Source organism: Lepidochelys kempii, chromosome 4, assembly GCF_965140265.1.
Source record: "Lepidochelys kempii isolate rLepKem1 chromosome 4, rLepKem1.hap2, whole genome shotgun sequence".
Taxonomy (NCBI): Eukaryota; Metazoa; Chordata; order Testudines; family Cheloniidae; genus Lepidochelys; species Lepidochelys kempii.
Window position 1 is genome coordinate 96,914,476 of NC_133259.1, and position 14,486 is coordinate 96,928,961.

At 38.7% G+C, this 14,486-nt stretch overlaps 1 protein-coding gene across 2 annotated transcripts in view; it reads left to right on the plus strand.

Annotated features, from left to right (window-relative positions):
- RFC1 (replication factor C subunit 1) overlaps positions 1–14,486 on the plus strand; it is a 72,588-nt gene that overhangs the window by 34,822 nt on the left and 23,280 nt on the right. For both annotated transcript variants that reach the window (XM_073342270.1, XM_073342271.1), the window contains exon 5: positions 12,147–12,379. In XM_073342270.1, coding sequence (XP_073198371.1) covers positions 12,147–12,379 — 233 coding nt within the window. The remainder of the gene's footprint in view (positions 1–12,146; positions 12,380–14,486) is intronic.

Consider the following 14,486-nt stretch of genomic DNA (forward strand, 5'->3'; position numbering starts at 1 on the left):
GCCTACCCCTTCCTGCCATGGCTCATGAAGCCGTACACAGGCAGCCTGGACAGTGGTAAGGAGCAGTTCAACTATAGGCTGAGCAAGTGCAGAATGGTGGTAGAATGTGCCTTTGGACGTTTAAAGGGTCGCTGGTGCTGTTTGCTGACTAGGTTAGACCTCAGCACAACCAACATTCCCATTATTATTGCTGCTTGCTGTGTAGTCCATAATATTTGTGAGAGTAAGGGGAAGACGTTTATGTCAGTTTGGGAGGTTGAGACAAATTGCCTGGCGGTTGATTTTGAGCAGCCAGACACCAGGGCGATTCGAAGAGCACAGCTAGGCGCGCTGCGCATCAGAGATGAAACTGGTTTTCAAAATCTGACTGGCCAGGCTACAGTGTGACTGTTGTATGTGTTCCTCCTTGCTGCAAACCCGCCCCCTTTGATTTTAATTCCCTGAAAGCCAACCACCCTCCCCCCTTTGATCACAGCTGGCAAAGGAAATAAAGTCATTATTGTTTTGAAACCATGCATTCTTTTTTTATTAATTAAAACAAAAGTGAGATAACTGACAAGGTAGCCTGGGTGGGATGGGGTGCGGGAGGAGGGAAGGACAAGGCCACATGGCTCATTGTAGCCACACTACAAATCGAAACTGTTTGAATGACAGCCTTCTGTTGCTTGGGCCATCCTCTGGAGTGGAGTGGCTGGGTGCCCGGGGGGGGGGAATCTCCCCTCCCCTGCTTTCTTGGGCGTCTGGGTGAGGAGGATATGGAACTTGGGGAGGAGGGCAGGCGGTTATACAATAGATGCAGTGGTGGGCTGTGCTCTTGTTGGCTTTCCTGCAGCTCGAACAGACGCTTCATCATGTCAGTTTGCTCCCCCATTAGCCTCCACATTGCCTTCTGCCTCTGCTCTTTGTGCTCACTTAATGCTTTCCTGGCCTCTGCCACTGAATGCCTCCATGCATTAAGCTGTGCCCTATCAGTGCAGGGGGACTGCATGAGCTCAGAAAACATGTCATTGCGAGTGCGGTTTTTTCGCCTTCTAATCTGCGATAACCTCAGGGACGGAGATGATGGGGGAACATAAAAACATTTGCACCTTGGAGGAGATAAAAAGGGAGAGTAAAATTTAAAATGATATATTGCTGAGAAAAGGAGTACTTGTGGCACCTTAGAGAAACAAATTTATTTGAGCATAAGCTTTCGTGAGCTACAGCTCACTTCATTGGATGCATTCAGTGGTTCCACTGAATGCATCCAATGAAGTGAGCTGTAGCTCACGAAAGCTTATGCTCAAATAAATTTGTTAGTCTCTAAGGTGCCACAAGTACTCCTTTTCTTTTTTGCGAATACAGACTAACACGGCTGCTACTGTGAAACATGTCATTGCTGAGAACAAAAGGGAGACTCTTTCACAGTGAATCAAGCAATTCACAGCAGACGGCACATGTGCTTTAGGTACAAGGTCGCATTTTGCCTTCTACATTGAGCGCCTGCCGGTATGGTGACACATCACAAACAGCTGGGCAACAGAATTCGGTTTCCAGGCAGCCATGGTAAGCCTTTTGGTACGCGGGGTTGACGTCTTACGCCTTCATAACATGTGGGAATCGTTTCAAACTGCAGCGCCATCCTTTCCCATAGCAAGCAATGCTGGTTGGGTTTCACATTTAAAAGGAGGGGCTGCAGTTTTCAGGTGGATGTGCAGCACACACCTCTCCCCACCCCGCCGCGTGGCTATTCTCCGGGATGATACCTTTTAGCCAAGTGCAAACAACACAGCATGAACAGGGTCCTTTTACTGTTCCCTTACAAAAATTCCCCTATTTCAACCAGGTGACCATGAATGATATCACTCTCCTGAGGCTAACACAGAAAGATATATATGAATGCGAGCAAAAGCCAGGACCATTCGCTGCCATGCTTTGTGCTGCAGTACTTCCAGAGTACTTGCTACTGGCTTGGCATGGTAGAGTGTCCTACTATAGAGGATGAAATAAGGCAGCCCTCCTCAGAAATCTTCTGCGGAGGCTTTCAGAGTACCTCCAGGAGAGCTTCACTGGAGGATTCCCGCTCCATCCCCAGACACGTTAACAGACTTTTCCAGTAGCTGTACTGGCCGCAAATGCATCCGAATTCTTCAGGGCAAATCAAACATTAAACACTATTGCTTTTAAACCCTGTACTGTAGTTACAAATGTGCACTCACCAGAGGTGCCTTCTCCAGCTTCAGAGTTGGGTGTCCTGCCTTGGGAGGGTATTGGCTCCAGGGTGATGAAAAGCCCCTGGCTGCTGGGGAGAACGGATTCACCGCTTGCCTGCTGCGCATTCTTCTCCTCTCCTCTTCCTCATCCACAAAATCCTCCTCCCTGTTGCGTGAGACTACCCCCTTGCAGGTATCCATGAACAGTGGTGGGGTAGTGGTAGGGTCCCCCCCTAGAATGGCATGCAGCTGATCATAGAAGTGGCATGTATAGGGCTCTGACCTGGAGTGACCGTTTGCCTCCTTTGTCTTTTGGTAGGCTTGCTTGAGCTCCTTAGCTTTCATGCGGCACTGCTGTGTGTCCCTGTTGGAGCCTCTGTCCATCATGCCCTGTGCGATTTTTGGCATATATATTTTCATTTCTTCTTTTGGATTGGAGTTTGGACTGTACAGATTCTTCTCCCCATACAGCAATCAGATCCAGTGTCTCCCTTTTGGTCCATGCTAGAGCTCGTTTGCGATTCTGGGGGGACTAAATTGTCACCTGTGCTGTTGAGCTCGCCACGCTGGCCAAACAGGAAATGAAATTCAAAATTCTCGGGGCTTTTCCTGTGTACGTGGCTAGCGCATCGGAGTTGAAAGCGCTGTCCAGAGCGGTCACATTGGAGCACTCTGGGATAGTTCCTGGAGGCCAATATCGTAGATTTGTGTCTGCACTACCCCAAATTCGACCCAGCAAGGTCGATTTTAGCACTACTCCCCTCTCCAGGGAGGAGTACAGAAGTCAATTTTAAGAGCCCTTTAGGTCAACAGAACAGGGTTGGTTATGTAGATGCATTCATTTTAAAATCTACGTAACGTGGCTGAATTCAAACTAACCCTGTAGTGTAGACCAGAATTCAGAAGTGTCCCACCAAAGGCAGTATCGTTACACCCGTAGTTAGCACTGTAGGAGCAACTAGCATGTAGTAAGGTGCTTCTTGCTACGTAAACACATCACAGGCAGCAGTCTTCTAGGGGATGCATGCTTCTTTGGTTAGATAGCCACAACTGAATGCTGAGCTTGGCTCCACACTCCCACCACACCCTCCAGCAGGATTCCTCCTCTTCAGCCTGCCCTCCCCAGCCGTGCCCCTGGCACACCGAGTCCTGTCCCACTCCAGCTAATCTCTCCACTCCACATGGTGGTGGCATGTACCTTAACTTTGTTTTTCCTGGTTCTCAAGGTTTAAATGTGTTGTTTTCAGGAGCCCCTCCCCTGCATCCTGGTTCACCTCGGGAGGCAGGGTGAGGAGCTCAAACACCCCCAGAGGGATAGGGATCCACAAATCCTGGTGTGCGCACACATAAGAATGGAGAATTTGGGGCTGACAGGCCTCCCCTCCCCCAATCCTGTGTTTCCTCTGCCTTCCCCCCACTCTCCTTAGTCCCAACCTCTCTGACTGACCTGAGCTGCCATCTTTGTTTATCCTACTCCTCCCTATTACCCAACTGTTGCAGCCCCATACTCTCTCCTGGTTTCCTCCTGACTCCTCTGCGACACTAATTCCTCCTTCCCTCCCAGCAAGCATTTTCATGTGTAATTTTTTTTATTTTCAAAAATAGTTTTGAGCACATTCTGAATTTTGTACTCAGATTCTGCCCCCACCCTCCCCAACAACCCTTGGACAGAAGCTTCTTGTAGCAACATGCCTACATTTCACTTCTGGATTTCTGCCAAGGGTGGTTTTCAAACGTAGTGCCTGGTTATAGTTCTGGTTTAATGGCCACAGCATGTCCCCTTGAGCCACTCACGTTATGTGAAAACCGACTGTCTTGCAAGTCTCTTGGCTTGTGTTTCTGCACATGCCCAGTGCAATCCATTTGGTACATGAGCGTTAGCCCTCCAGATAGGTTCAAGCCTCCCTTTTTTAATATTGCTTCCCCACAGGGGCAGTGGGTGCCAAGCACTAGCTGGGTAGATGTTAAATGATTGAGAACACTTGGGGCTTAGTGAGAGCCATGGATTGACTCCAAAGTGTGGGCCAAAAAAAAAAGTTAGACACTATCAATCTTAAGAAATGCTGTTTTTTGGGAAGTCTGTATCATGAGAACCCCTTTCTCCAATTTGGATTACTAACGCTACGGACGCCAAATTTCAAGGCATCTGAATAAACATGCATGCAGATTTTAGATCGCTTAAAAGTGGTCCTTTGAGAAACTCCTTCTGTGTAACCTTACCTATAGCAGAGCTGGCACTCTGATATACTCACAATGTACACCTCATCTTGACATACAATCTGTCTTGGGTTAAGTAAGGTGGGTAAAATGTAATTTTAAAAACACTATGTGCAGTTTGCTCATTCTATCGGACAGTTTTAAAGGAAAGAATCACTTATGAAAACACTGGAAAAGTGTTTTGAAACTTAAGTCTTCAAAAAACTTTTAAGCTGGCTATTCTGAGCCTACTTCACTAAGAACTATCGTACTAAAAATGAAATTTGTGCTACTTGCAGCAAGCAAGCTGATTGTCATAGTTTTTAAAAGTCTTCATCTTGATTAATGTAATTTTATTGTAGAGTATTTAAAATATTTATTGTAGAATATTTCTAAAATATTTAATATTAATAGAATTAAGAATAATATTAATTAATATTTCTTCTAATTCTTAAAGCAGGTTGTAAACAATTTTAATGTTCTTACATCTTATAAGTCTCTAAGTTTCACTTAAAGTAATTTTTTCCCTTTAATTAAAATAACACTTTAGTTGTTAGGCGAGTAGTTTCTTTTTCAAGAAAGGTTTTCTAGTGAAGATTTCTGTTTTCTAAAAATTGAGTTTCTTCACTATTTCTTACTATTTGATGATTACAAGACTTCTCCAAATTTGCTGATATTGATATTGATACTATTTAACAAGATATAATCTTTCATTAGTCTCCCATAATTGCATAAAACAGTTCAAAATGTATATGAAACCAAATAACACGAAATGACACCACGAGCCAAGTGCCTAAGGCATGTGGCAAGTCTAATTCTAGCTATTTGAGTGCTGTCTACTTAGCACATTTTTCATATTTTGTGATTAAAGTTGTAAAACACTGCATAATCAGGTTGCGGTTTGTTGCTATGGTTAAGGTTATGTTATAGTTTTCCTTAAAAGCCCATACTGCAGTCGGTTGTTCTTAAATGTTGTAAAATATGCTGTGGGCTAAAACTGGTATCAGAACAGGAGTGAGTGGTCCTGTTTTGTGTTTAAACATAATGTTATGAACAGAATTAAAGAAGTTGTATTAAGCTTCAGCTGCCAGGAATCCTGTTTTTATTTAAATGAGAATGTGTTGGATCAGCCAGTAAAAGTAAAGCAACAATTCTCTCTTAAATTAATAACTTATAGCCATTCTTTGTTCTTTGAGATTAGACATGTTTGATTATCACATGAATAGAATAGTTTGTGTAATAGGAAAAAAAATAAATTTTATTAAGTCTGATACCTCGAAGTAATATACATGTGCAGACTTACCTATTATATTTTTAATACAATGAAGACTAACTTAGCAATATCTGAAATAGAAAAACGTATATATTTGCAGCATGTTTTTCAAGTATTTTAAAATTTTGATCGATACTATTTTCTACTCCATGACAGGAGTCTATTTAATATAATAGCACAATATTAATTTTTGTAAATATTCATTTAGTGACATCTGACAGTGTGGGAAGGATTCACATTCAAATCAATTCTGTGAAATCGTAGCAGCCTTGAATTTTATCTTAGGCTAAAAATGACTCTGGTACAAGTTAATAAAATAAGAGTTGCTGATCATAATCTCTTAATTGTGAGAGTTAATGGGCTGCTAATTTTGAAAGTATATATAATAGCACAATAACTCAGAAGTTTCCATTTGTACAGTACTGTGAATATCTAATTTGAAGAAAATTATATTAAGTATGGCATTTCTGGAGATAAAGCATACTTTAAAAGAACCAGTGGTTTTGAAACTTTTTTCAACAAAAAATTTAAGAGAAATTATAAAGTAACTATTAATTATATTTGGTGATCTATTTGTTTCAGTTTAAAGTGAACAGAAAGTATATTAAAGGCTATACAGTTTTGTTCCAATCCTCTGAAATGTATAAATGTCATATTTAGAACATGTAGTTGTGCCAGTTTTTGGGTCTGATCCTGGAAAAGCTTACTCGTACAAGTAGTCCGTATGTTGTTATCCCCTTTGGCTCTTTTGGAACTTTTAAGGGTTCCAAGATCGAATCCTCCATCTCCCTGAAAGAATGTGATAGAGAAGGAGACAATCTTCATTGAGTGACCTTTGTTCATATCTGTTTAACTTTTCCAATGAAGTGGTGACACAGGATTGAAATTGGAATAGCTTGGGGGTTGGTAGCTTTTATATTTTTATTATCACATTGCCTTGACATTTCACTTTAGGCAGAAGCTCTAACAGTGTTAGTATAAAGTGCATGTTTGTAGTGCATTTAGAATCAAATTGTATGTTGAGAAACTGAATGTAAAACAAATCTAGAGGACTATAAAGGCCAGTTAAGCCTAGAGTTACTGTTGGACCATTTCAGTTTTTTTTTTAAATGATGTGAATTACATTTCCTTAGTCAAATACGGCATCTGTTTTTTAATTATTTTTTAAAATATATTTTTTAAGGTTAATTAGTTTTTAAATTTAATAAGCAAATACAAAAATTATTGAAGGTTTGTTCACTTGCCTGGAGTTTATTCTGTTTAAAACCTCAATGGTTTTGAATATATCTTTTACTTATAGTTTGTTTAAAAGGAGAACACTAAAAATCTACAAAATTATTTAACAACTATAGTCCTATCTTATTAAGTGATGTATCAACTACTGGTCAATCTGATTCTAAAATAATTGCAGCAAAACAGTAAAATGACTCCTCCCCATACAAACCAACAAACAACCCACACACAGACTGGAGAATAAGACATAAGGATAAACCACATGGAGGCACCATAATACCTTATCTAAATTGTAAATTCATCGGGACGGGGACTCTGGTTTGTTTTTGTACAGTGCGTAGCACAGTAGGACTCTGGTGCATAACTGGGCTTCTAAGTGCTGTTGTTGCAAATAAATAACTGTGTGGTGATTAACATTAAGAGGCAGTATTAAAACGTAGCTTTTCTTTTATAAGATATGTCCAAAACACACTATAATTATGTACATGTAATATAATCTTAATAACAAAAGAACTTATGCTGCTGTTAATTTTGACCTGTTTAGAAGTTTTTTATGCTGCAGTATGCCTGTCTGTTTTAAAGTAATTCTACCATATTAAACTTGCTACTTATTTGCGTTATGATAATACATGGAGACCCCAGCAGAGATCAGGGCCAAATAATGTAAAAATATATAATAAAGTCCCTGCCTCAAATAGTTTACACTCTAAATAGAAAATTAGAAAGGGAGTGCGAGATAATTCATTATACCAATTGGGAACTGAGGTACAGAGAAACTAAGTAATTTGCCCAAGATCACGCTGGAAGTTTGAGACCAAGCCAGGATTTGAATTACTTATGATTGTAACCTCTGTGGGACAGGAATGCTTTTGTCTTGTTTGTACAGTGCCTAGCACAATGGAGTCAGCCTGGTCCATGACTGTGGCTTGTAGTTACTACTACAATTTCAATAATACTAATAATGAGTCTGAATCTGTTAATTTCCAGTCCATGTATTATTCAGAAGACTATCTTTCTTTGGTGTTAATGATTTTTATAAAGAAGGCCTGATAGATTTTTTTTTCTCTGTTTTTACATTGGAAATTCAGAATATGTTGAATTCAGAATATTCAGGGGAACAGTAGCAGATGGAGAATATAATGAAATATGACATAATAGATGAGTAATAGCTGAACAATTGAGAGACGAAGGGATTTTTAGTTGAACGCTTTTTGTTTTGCCTTCATTAACACCTATTTCATTTCATTGGCTAACAAACCTTGGTAGAAAGGGTGTTTCAGCACCTCTCTGCCCCTTCGTTAAAGGCTATGTCTACATTACAATCTATGTTGGCAACATTTATGTTGCTCGGGGTGTGAATATTCCACTCCCCTGAGCGACAAGTTACACCAACATAAGCGCTCGTGTGCACAGCGCTATGTCAGCAAGAGAACTTCTCCCACTGACATAGCTTGTGCTGCTCGCAGAAGTGGGTTTTTGGGTTTTTTTAATGCTGACGGGAGATCTCTCGTTGAGTGTCTTCACCAGACACGCTGCAGCGGTGCAGCTGTATCGGTACAGCTGTGCCACTGCAGCGCTGTACGTATAGACATACCTTAAACCTTTCATTGTATATCTGATGCCTCTAAATAGTTCTACAGTAAAATAGGACAGTCCTGAAATTTCTACGGTAAATCAACGAGCAGGGAAAAAAAAAATTCAAGTCCTCCTTACACATCATAAAGACACATAAATAAAAAGGCATAACCCAATTTAATAAAAAAAACCACCGCTCTGTTCACCTTCAGAAGAACAGCTGGAAATTAAGGCAGATCTGTGCGGGTTAGTTGTGAGGAAGATATGTCAAGCCTTCCCTGGAGTGGTCAGCACATCCTCAAAGTTCTAAAGTACTGGGGCTTAGTGATTTGAAAAGAAATTAGGTAAATTACTGTTTCTGAATCTGTTTTTGATAAATCGTCATGCCACTGAAAATTCTCTTTTGGAAGCAAACTGGATTAGAAACAGAGTGATTGATTTATTTGCCTCTGGCCAGTTACTTTTACGTTTTTGTAAGTCTCTCCCCCATTTACATTTTCAGATTACTATGTTCAGAGGTCAAAAGCACTCAGCAACCTATAAATCTGCTGTTTGTTCTCAGTGTACACTCACTAAATCTAATACTGCCTTTCCTAGCAAGGGCATAATTAGTGCCTTGCTTTAGTTAACCACCATACTAAAGTGCTCATATTCTAAATATGACTCCAAAAAATCAACATCCTTTTAAATTAAACTTCATCGTATTTATCCTTTTACATTGCTCTACCCCAGAAAAAGCAATATCTTGTGTTTATTTTTTTGGCTTTAAAAAAAGTTGCAATAATGAAGTTGTCTTGTTCACTAGTATGCAGACTGTGATATCAGTAGAGAAAAGTAAGGACCCAGTTCTATTATATGGTGGCTTTAGGGTTAAGAAAATTAAAAGTAGAAGGTGATCTGTGTTTTTTACCAGAGACAAATGAATGTAGTTATATCTCCATTAACTGTTAATTTTAGTAAGATGCATGTTTTACCCCGGAAATGCATTTTCTTGTTCAATTGAAAAATTGTAAGAAGTGAAAATAATTCTGAAATTATGTTAGTAGAACAAACAGTGTACTATTAAGGTATTAAACTAGGGCAAATTAGGAGCCTAAAGCATCCAATAGCCAAATCTCCTGGATATGTTATACTTAGTTAAATTGAGCTTAATGGCTATAGGAGATGTATTGTTGCCTAAAGAAAATATATTATTGTGTTGAAAAAAGTAAAGCTCTTGGTCTAGAGGCAGGGCTCTGTTCCTTTGTGTCTGAAACCCAGGTTTGATTTCTTTCTCTGGTCAGTTACTGTGTGGGCCAAATCAGATGTACAACTGTTCGACTGGTGGACAAATCTTGTCTTCAGGCATTCTGCAGTGATTTTTTTGATGTAGCTGCTGCTAAGCTAGTTCCTTCCCTCACAAGCATAGCATATAGCCCTGAACAATAATCAACCTGCCCATTTGAGGGTTGTATACCACATAATAATAATGATCAATAGCAGAAACCTTCCAGCTAATGTCACGAATGCTATTACTATCACCCTCTATTGGGTGGTAGGAGGGGGGAGGAAGAAACTCTAAACCAAAAAAGAAGAAAAAAGGGACAGAATACGTGGATACAGAAAATCAACCCGTATGTGGTAAGGAGGACAGAAAACTGTGAAGACCTAACAAGCACATATAATTTTCAGTGGAAAGTAGGTGTGGGATAATGTAGCCTTAGGAAAGCTACTAAAGAGATGAGAAATATATGACTAGAAATAAGGAGATACAATTAGAGCTGGTTGGAAAAGTGGACACATTTTTGTGCTAAAATTTCTGTGAACACATTTTTTTCATTGTTTCAGCTCTAAATAAAACTAAGACAAGGACAACTAAGGCTAAGTATTAAGCTGAATATTAGGACAATTTCCCTTTGTAGTGCAGTATCCCAAGGAAAGTGGTAGAAACATCATCCTTGAGAAATGTAAAACCAGCCTTCAGTTACATGTACACAAAGGAGATTTCAGTTCTGGACAATTCCGCTTTTATCAGATCTTTGCACTTTTCTTTTTACTCCTTCACTCTACTCAAGCCTCCTGCTCAACTGCTCCATTCATATTTTCTTTTCATTTATTTTTTGGCCTTTGCATGCTGTTCTTTATACCCCTGGCATTTCCTCTGGCACCAAATACTCACTTCAAATCCATCCATTTAGAAAGTTTTCTAGCAATAATTCACCATAGAAACAAATCTTGATAAAACAAAAAAAAAATCAAACCATGCTATTTTTGAACTTGCATCTTCATCTGGTCACTTGGCATAGTATGTCTGTATTGTTTGATTTATTTTAGTTGTATAACCCTGGTGGCAGTGTCTCCTCTTTATTTAAAAACCCATTGAAGTCCTTCGGGAGTCTTTTCATTGACTGTAGTGGGCTTTGGATCAGGCACAGAATGAGCACATCAATAGAAGACATAATGTGAGCATGGTCCTATACTGACAAGAGAGTTAGGTAACCCAATACAGTAAGTCTCTTATGTCTCTTCTATGAATTGTGTTCCCAGACCGCCTCAGATTCAGGAATCCTAATAATCACTGTGTGGATCCTTCGAATATCTGCCTATTGGGAAACATTGATCTATTGATGAAAACAGCTGGTAGCAATGGTTTCCTGTGAACTGATATTGAAAATGATTTAACAGAACTGTAAGGACCAAACTGTTTTAATAATTTTTTATAAAAAGAGCTCTTAAAGAGAAGGGAAGACCAAATCCTCGCTTCATTTTTGTGGTCTGTGGACTATTCCATAATCTTGCCAAATTTCTCTCAATTTCAATTGAAAAAGGTTTACTTTGTGGGCTGAACTGTTGTCCACTTTTGCTATCTGCTGTTAAATGGCTGCTGTTCAGTGTCAGAGATGGCAACATTTGCAGTGGAGGGAGAAGTAATATAGTTTGTAAAGCATTTAGGGCTCTTTTGATAAAAAGGGTTAATGAATGCTGCTGCCGCTGCTAACACTTGCACTAGTTGCTAGTCACTCTGTTATGGGTACAAAAATAAAAGTCTTATGATTCAAGTAGTTGCCTTGCAGATTTCCAGGAAATAAATACCCCAATCCATCTCTTGTTTCCCTGCCAGTAGTACCAACCTCTGAAAGTCCTAAAATAATATTATCAGATAATTTGAAGGGCAGTAAGTGGGCAATAGTAAGCGATCCTTGGGTACTCAGGTGTTGAGGACTATGCAAGTACTGAAATGGAAACTAGATCAATATAATGCTATGCTTTGGGTATATATATTCTTTGTACATAAAGGCTTATGCAACAAAAGACCTTTATCTTAATATCCTGCTGTTTTAAAAGTATGGTGTAGTTCTTCTAGAGAAGAGGTCTGAGAATCAGGAGACCTTGATTCTGTTGCCAAGTCTCTGTGCTTCAGTTTCCCATCTGTAAAATGGGGGTGCATAACTTTTATAAAGTTCTTTGGATGACAGGTTCTGTGTGAGTACAAAATAGTAGTAAATAATTTGTACGTAAAAATACCCTAAATGTAATTATGGAAGTGTTGCTTTGAACTTTTTTTAAATGAACATTTGACATTTTTGTAACATTTGCAAAGATGTAAGGTGAAGAACTAACAAACTTGCCCAAAATAATTCTCATCAGTTACATTATATAAAAACTTATTCAGTGATTAAACATTTTTCCCTGTTAAGATGACGAAGGTGACTTCATTAATAAGAAGACTTCCCAGAAACCCAAGGAGAATGGAACATCAGCAAGCAGCTGCCTAGGAACAACAGGAGCGAGAAAGGAGGATGCAAAACCACAAGCTAAAAGTAAACCTTTATCTCCAATGAAATTGACGCCAACCTCAGTACTCGATTACTTTGGAACTAGTGGCGTGCATCGATCAGAAAAGAAATTGGTAGCAAGCAAAAGAAAAGAAGTGAGTATTCAGCATATTCCTTGTTTTTTTTTTCTTGATGATAGCAGATCATAATGGCTGGTTTAGTGAACTACTTAATGGCGATGCAGAGCAGCCACGTAACCATTTGTTCTTGACATGTCTTGCTTTAAAAGCCACTGTAGTGAGTAGTATTTTGACTAAAGCATCTAGATGTATCAGAAATTCTAAAAAACATGATTATCAAATTATACTTTCCTCTTAGAAAAGATCATTCTACATGAAAATAGTTGTTGTTTTTACTGTTCTTCCCAATAGTATCCTAATATATGTAGTATACTTGGTTAGCACGGTTTTTTGATTTATAGATTTTTGTGAAATCAATTCATTAATAATAAATAAAAAGCAAACATTTTGTTAAATTAGTGATTATTAAAACATAAGTTTTGGTGCACGAGGAGGGATAAAATTTCTGAAGTATTCCATCATATTATAGGAAACAAATTTTAGACTACTAAGAAAACAAAACTTTAATTAAACAATGGAAGAAATTCAAGTTCTAAGTATACTCACTTTAGAATAACATCAGCAAAATGGAGGTCAGCATTTTGCTAGCCTCTGCTCCTGTCCAACACTCTGAAGAACTGTGGAAGAGCCACTAATCTTACCAAGTGGTGTTATAACACTAAATAACTATCAGTGGTCTCATTTCCCTCTAGTTTTTAGTATTTGTCGTGTTTTAAAAAAAGTAAAACATGTTCTTACCAAGTCCAAGTTTTTTTCTTAAACGTCTGTATGTTTATTTTACATGTGTAAAAAAAACAAAACAAAAAAACCCTAATAAGTAGGGCTGTCAATTAATCACAGTTAACTCACACAATTAACTTAAATTTTTTAAATCCTAATTAATTCACAATTAACTTAAATTTTTTAAATCCTAATTAATTTTTTTTATCACGATTAGTCACACTGTTCAAACAATAGAATACCAATTGAAATTTATTAAATATTTTTGGATGTTTTTCTACATTTTCAAATATATTGATTTCTATTACAACACAGAATATGAAGTGCTCACTATATTATTTTTATTACAAATATTTGCACTGTAAAAATGATAAAAGAAATAGTATTTTTCAGTTCATCTCATACAAGTACTATAGTGCAATCTCTTTATCATGGAAGTGCAACTTACAAATGTAGATTTTTGTTGTTACATAACTGCTCTCAAAAACAAAACAAAACAAAATGTAAAACTTTAGAGCCTACAAGTCCACTCAGTCCTACTTCTTGTTCAGCCAATCGCTAAGACAAACAAGTTTGTTTACATTTACAGGAGATGCTGCCGCCTGCTTCTTATTTACAATGTCACCTGAAAGTGAGAACAGGCGTTCGCATGGCACTTTTGTAGCTGGCATTGCAAGGTATTTATGTGCCAGATATGCTAAACATTCGTATGCCCCTTCATGCTTCAGCCACCATTCCAGAGGATATGCTTCCATGCTGATGATGCTTGTTAAAAAATAATGCGTTAATTAAATTTGTGATTGAACTCCTTGGGGGAGAACTGTATGTCTTTGGCTCTGTTTTACCCACATTCTGCCATGTATTTCATGTTGTAGCGGTCTAGGATGATGACCCAGCAGATGTTTGTTTTAAGAATACCTTTCACAGCAGATTTTACAAAATGCAAAGAAGATACTGATGTGAGATTTCTAAAAATAGCTACAGCACTCGACCTAAGGTTTAAGAATCAGAAGTGCCTTCCAAAATCTGAGAGGGACAAGTTGTGGAGCATGCATTCATAAGTCTTAGAAGGACAACACTCAGATGCGGAAACTACAGAACCCGAACCACTAAAAAAGAAAATGAATCTTCTGCTGGTGGCATCTGACTCAGATGATGAAAATGAACATGCGTCGGTGCACTCTGCTTTAGATCGCTGTTGAGCAGAATCCATCACCAGCATGGACGCATTTCCTATGGAATGGTGGTTGAAGATGAAGGGACATATGAATTAGCGCATCTGGCACATAAATATCTTGTGACACCGGCTACTACGGTGCCATGCAAACACCTGTTCTCACTTTCAGGTGACCTTGTAAACAAGAAAAGGGCAGCATTATCTCCTGCAAATTGTCACCATGTT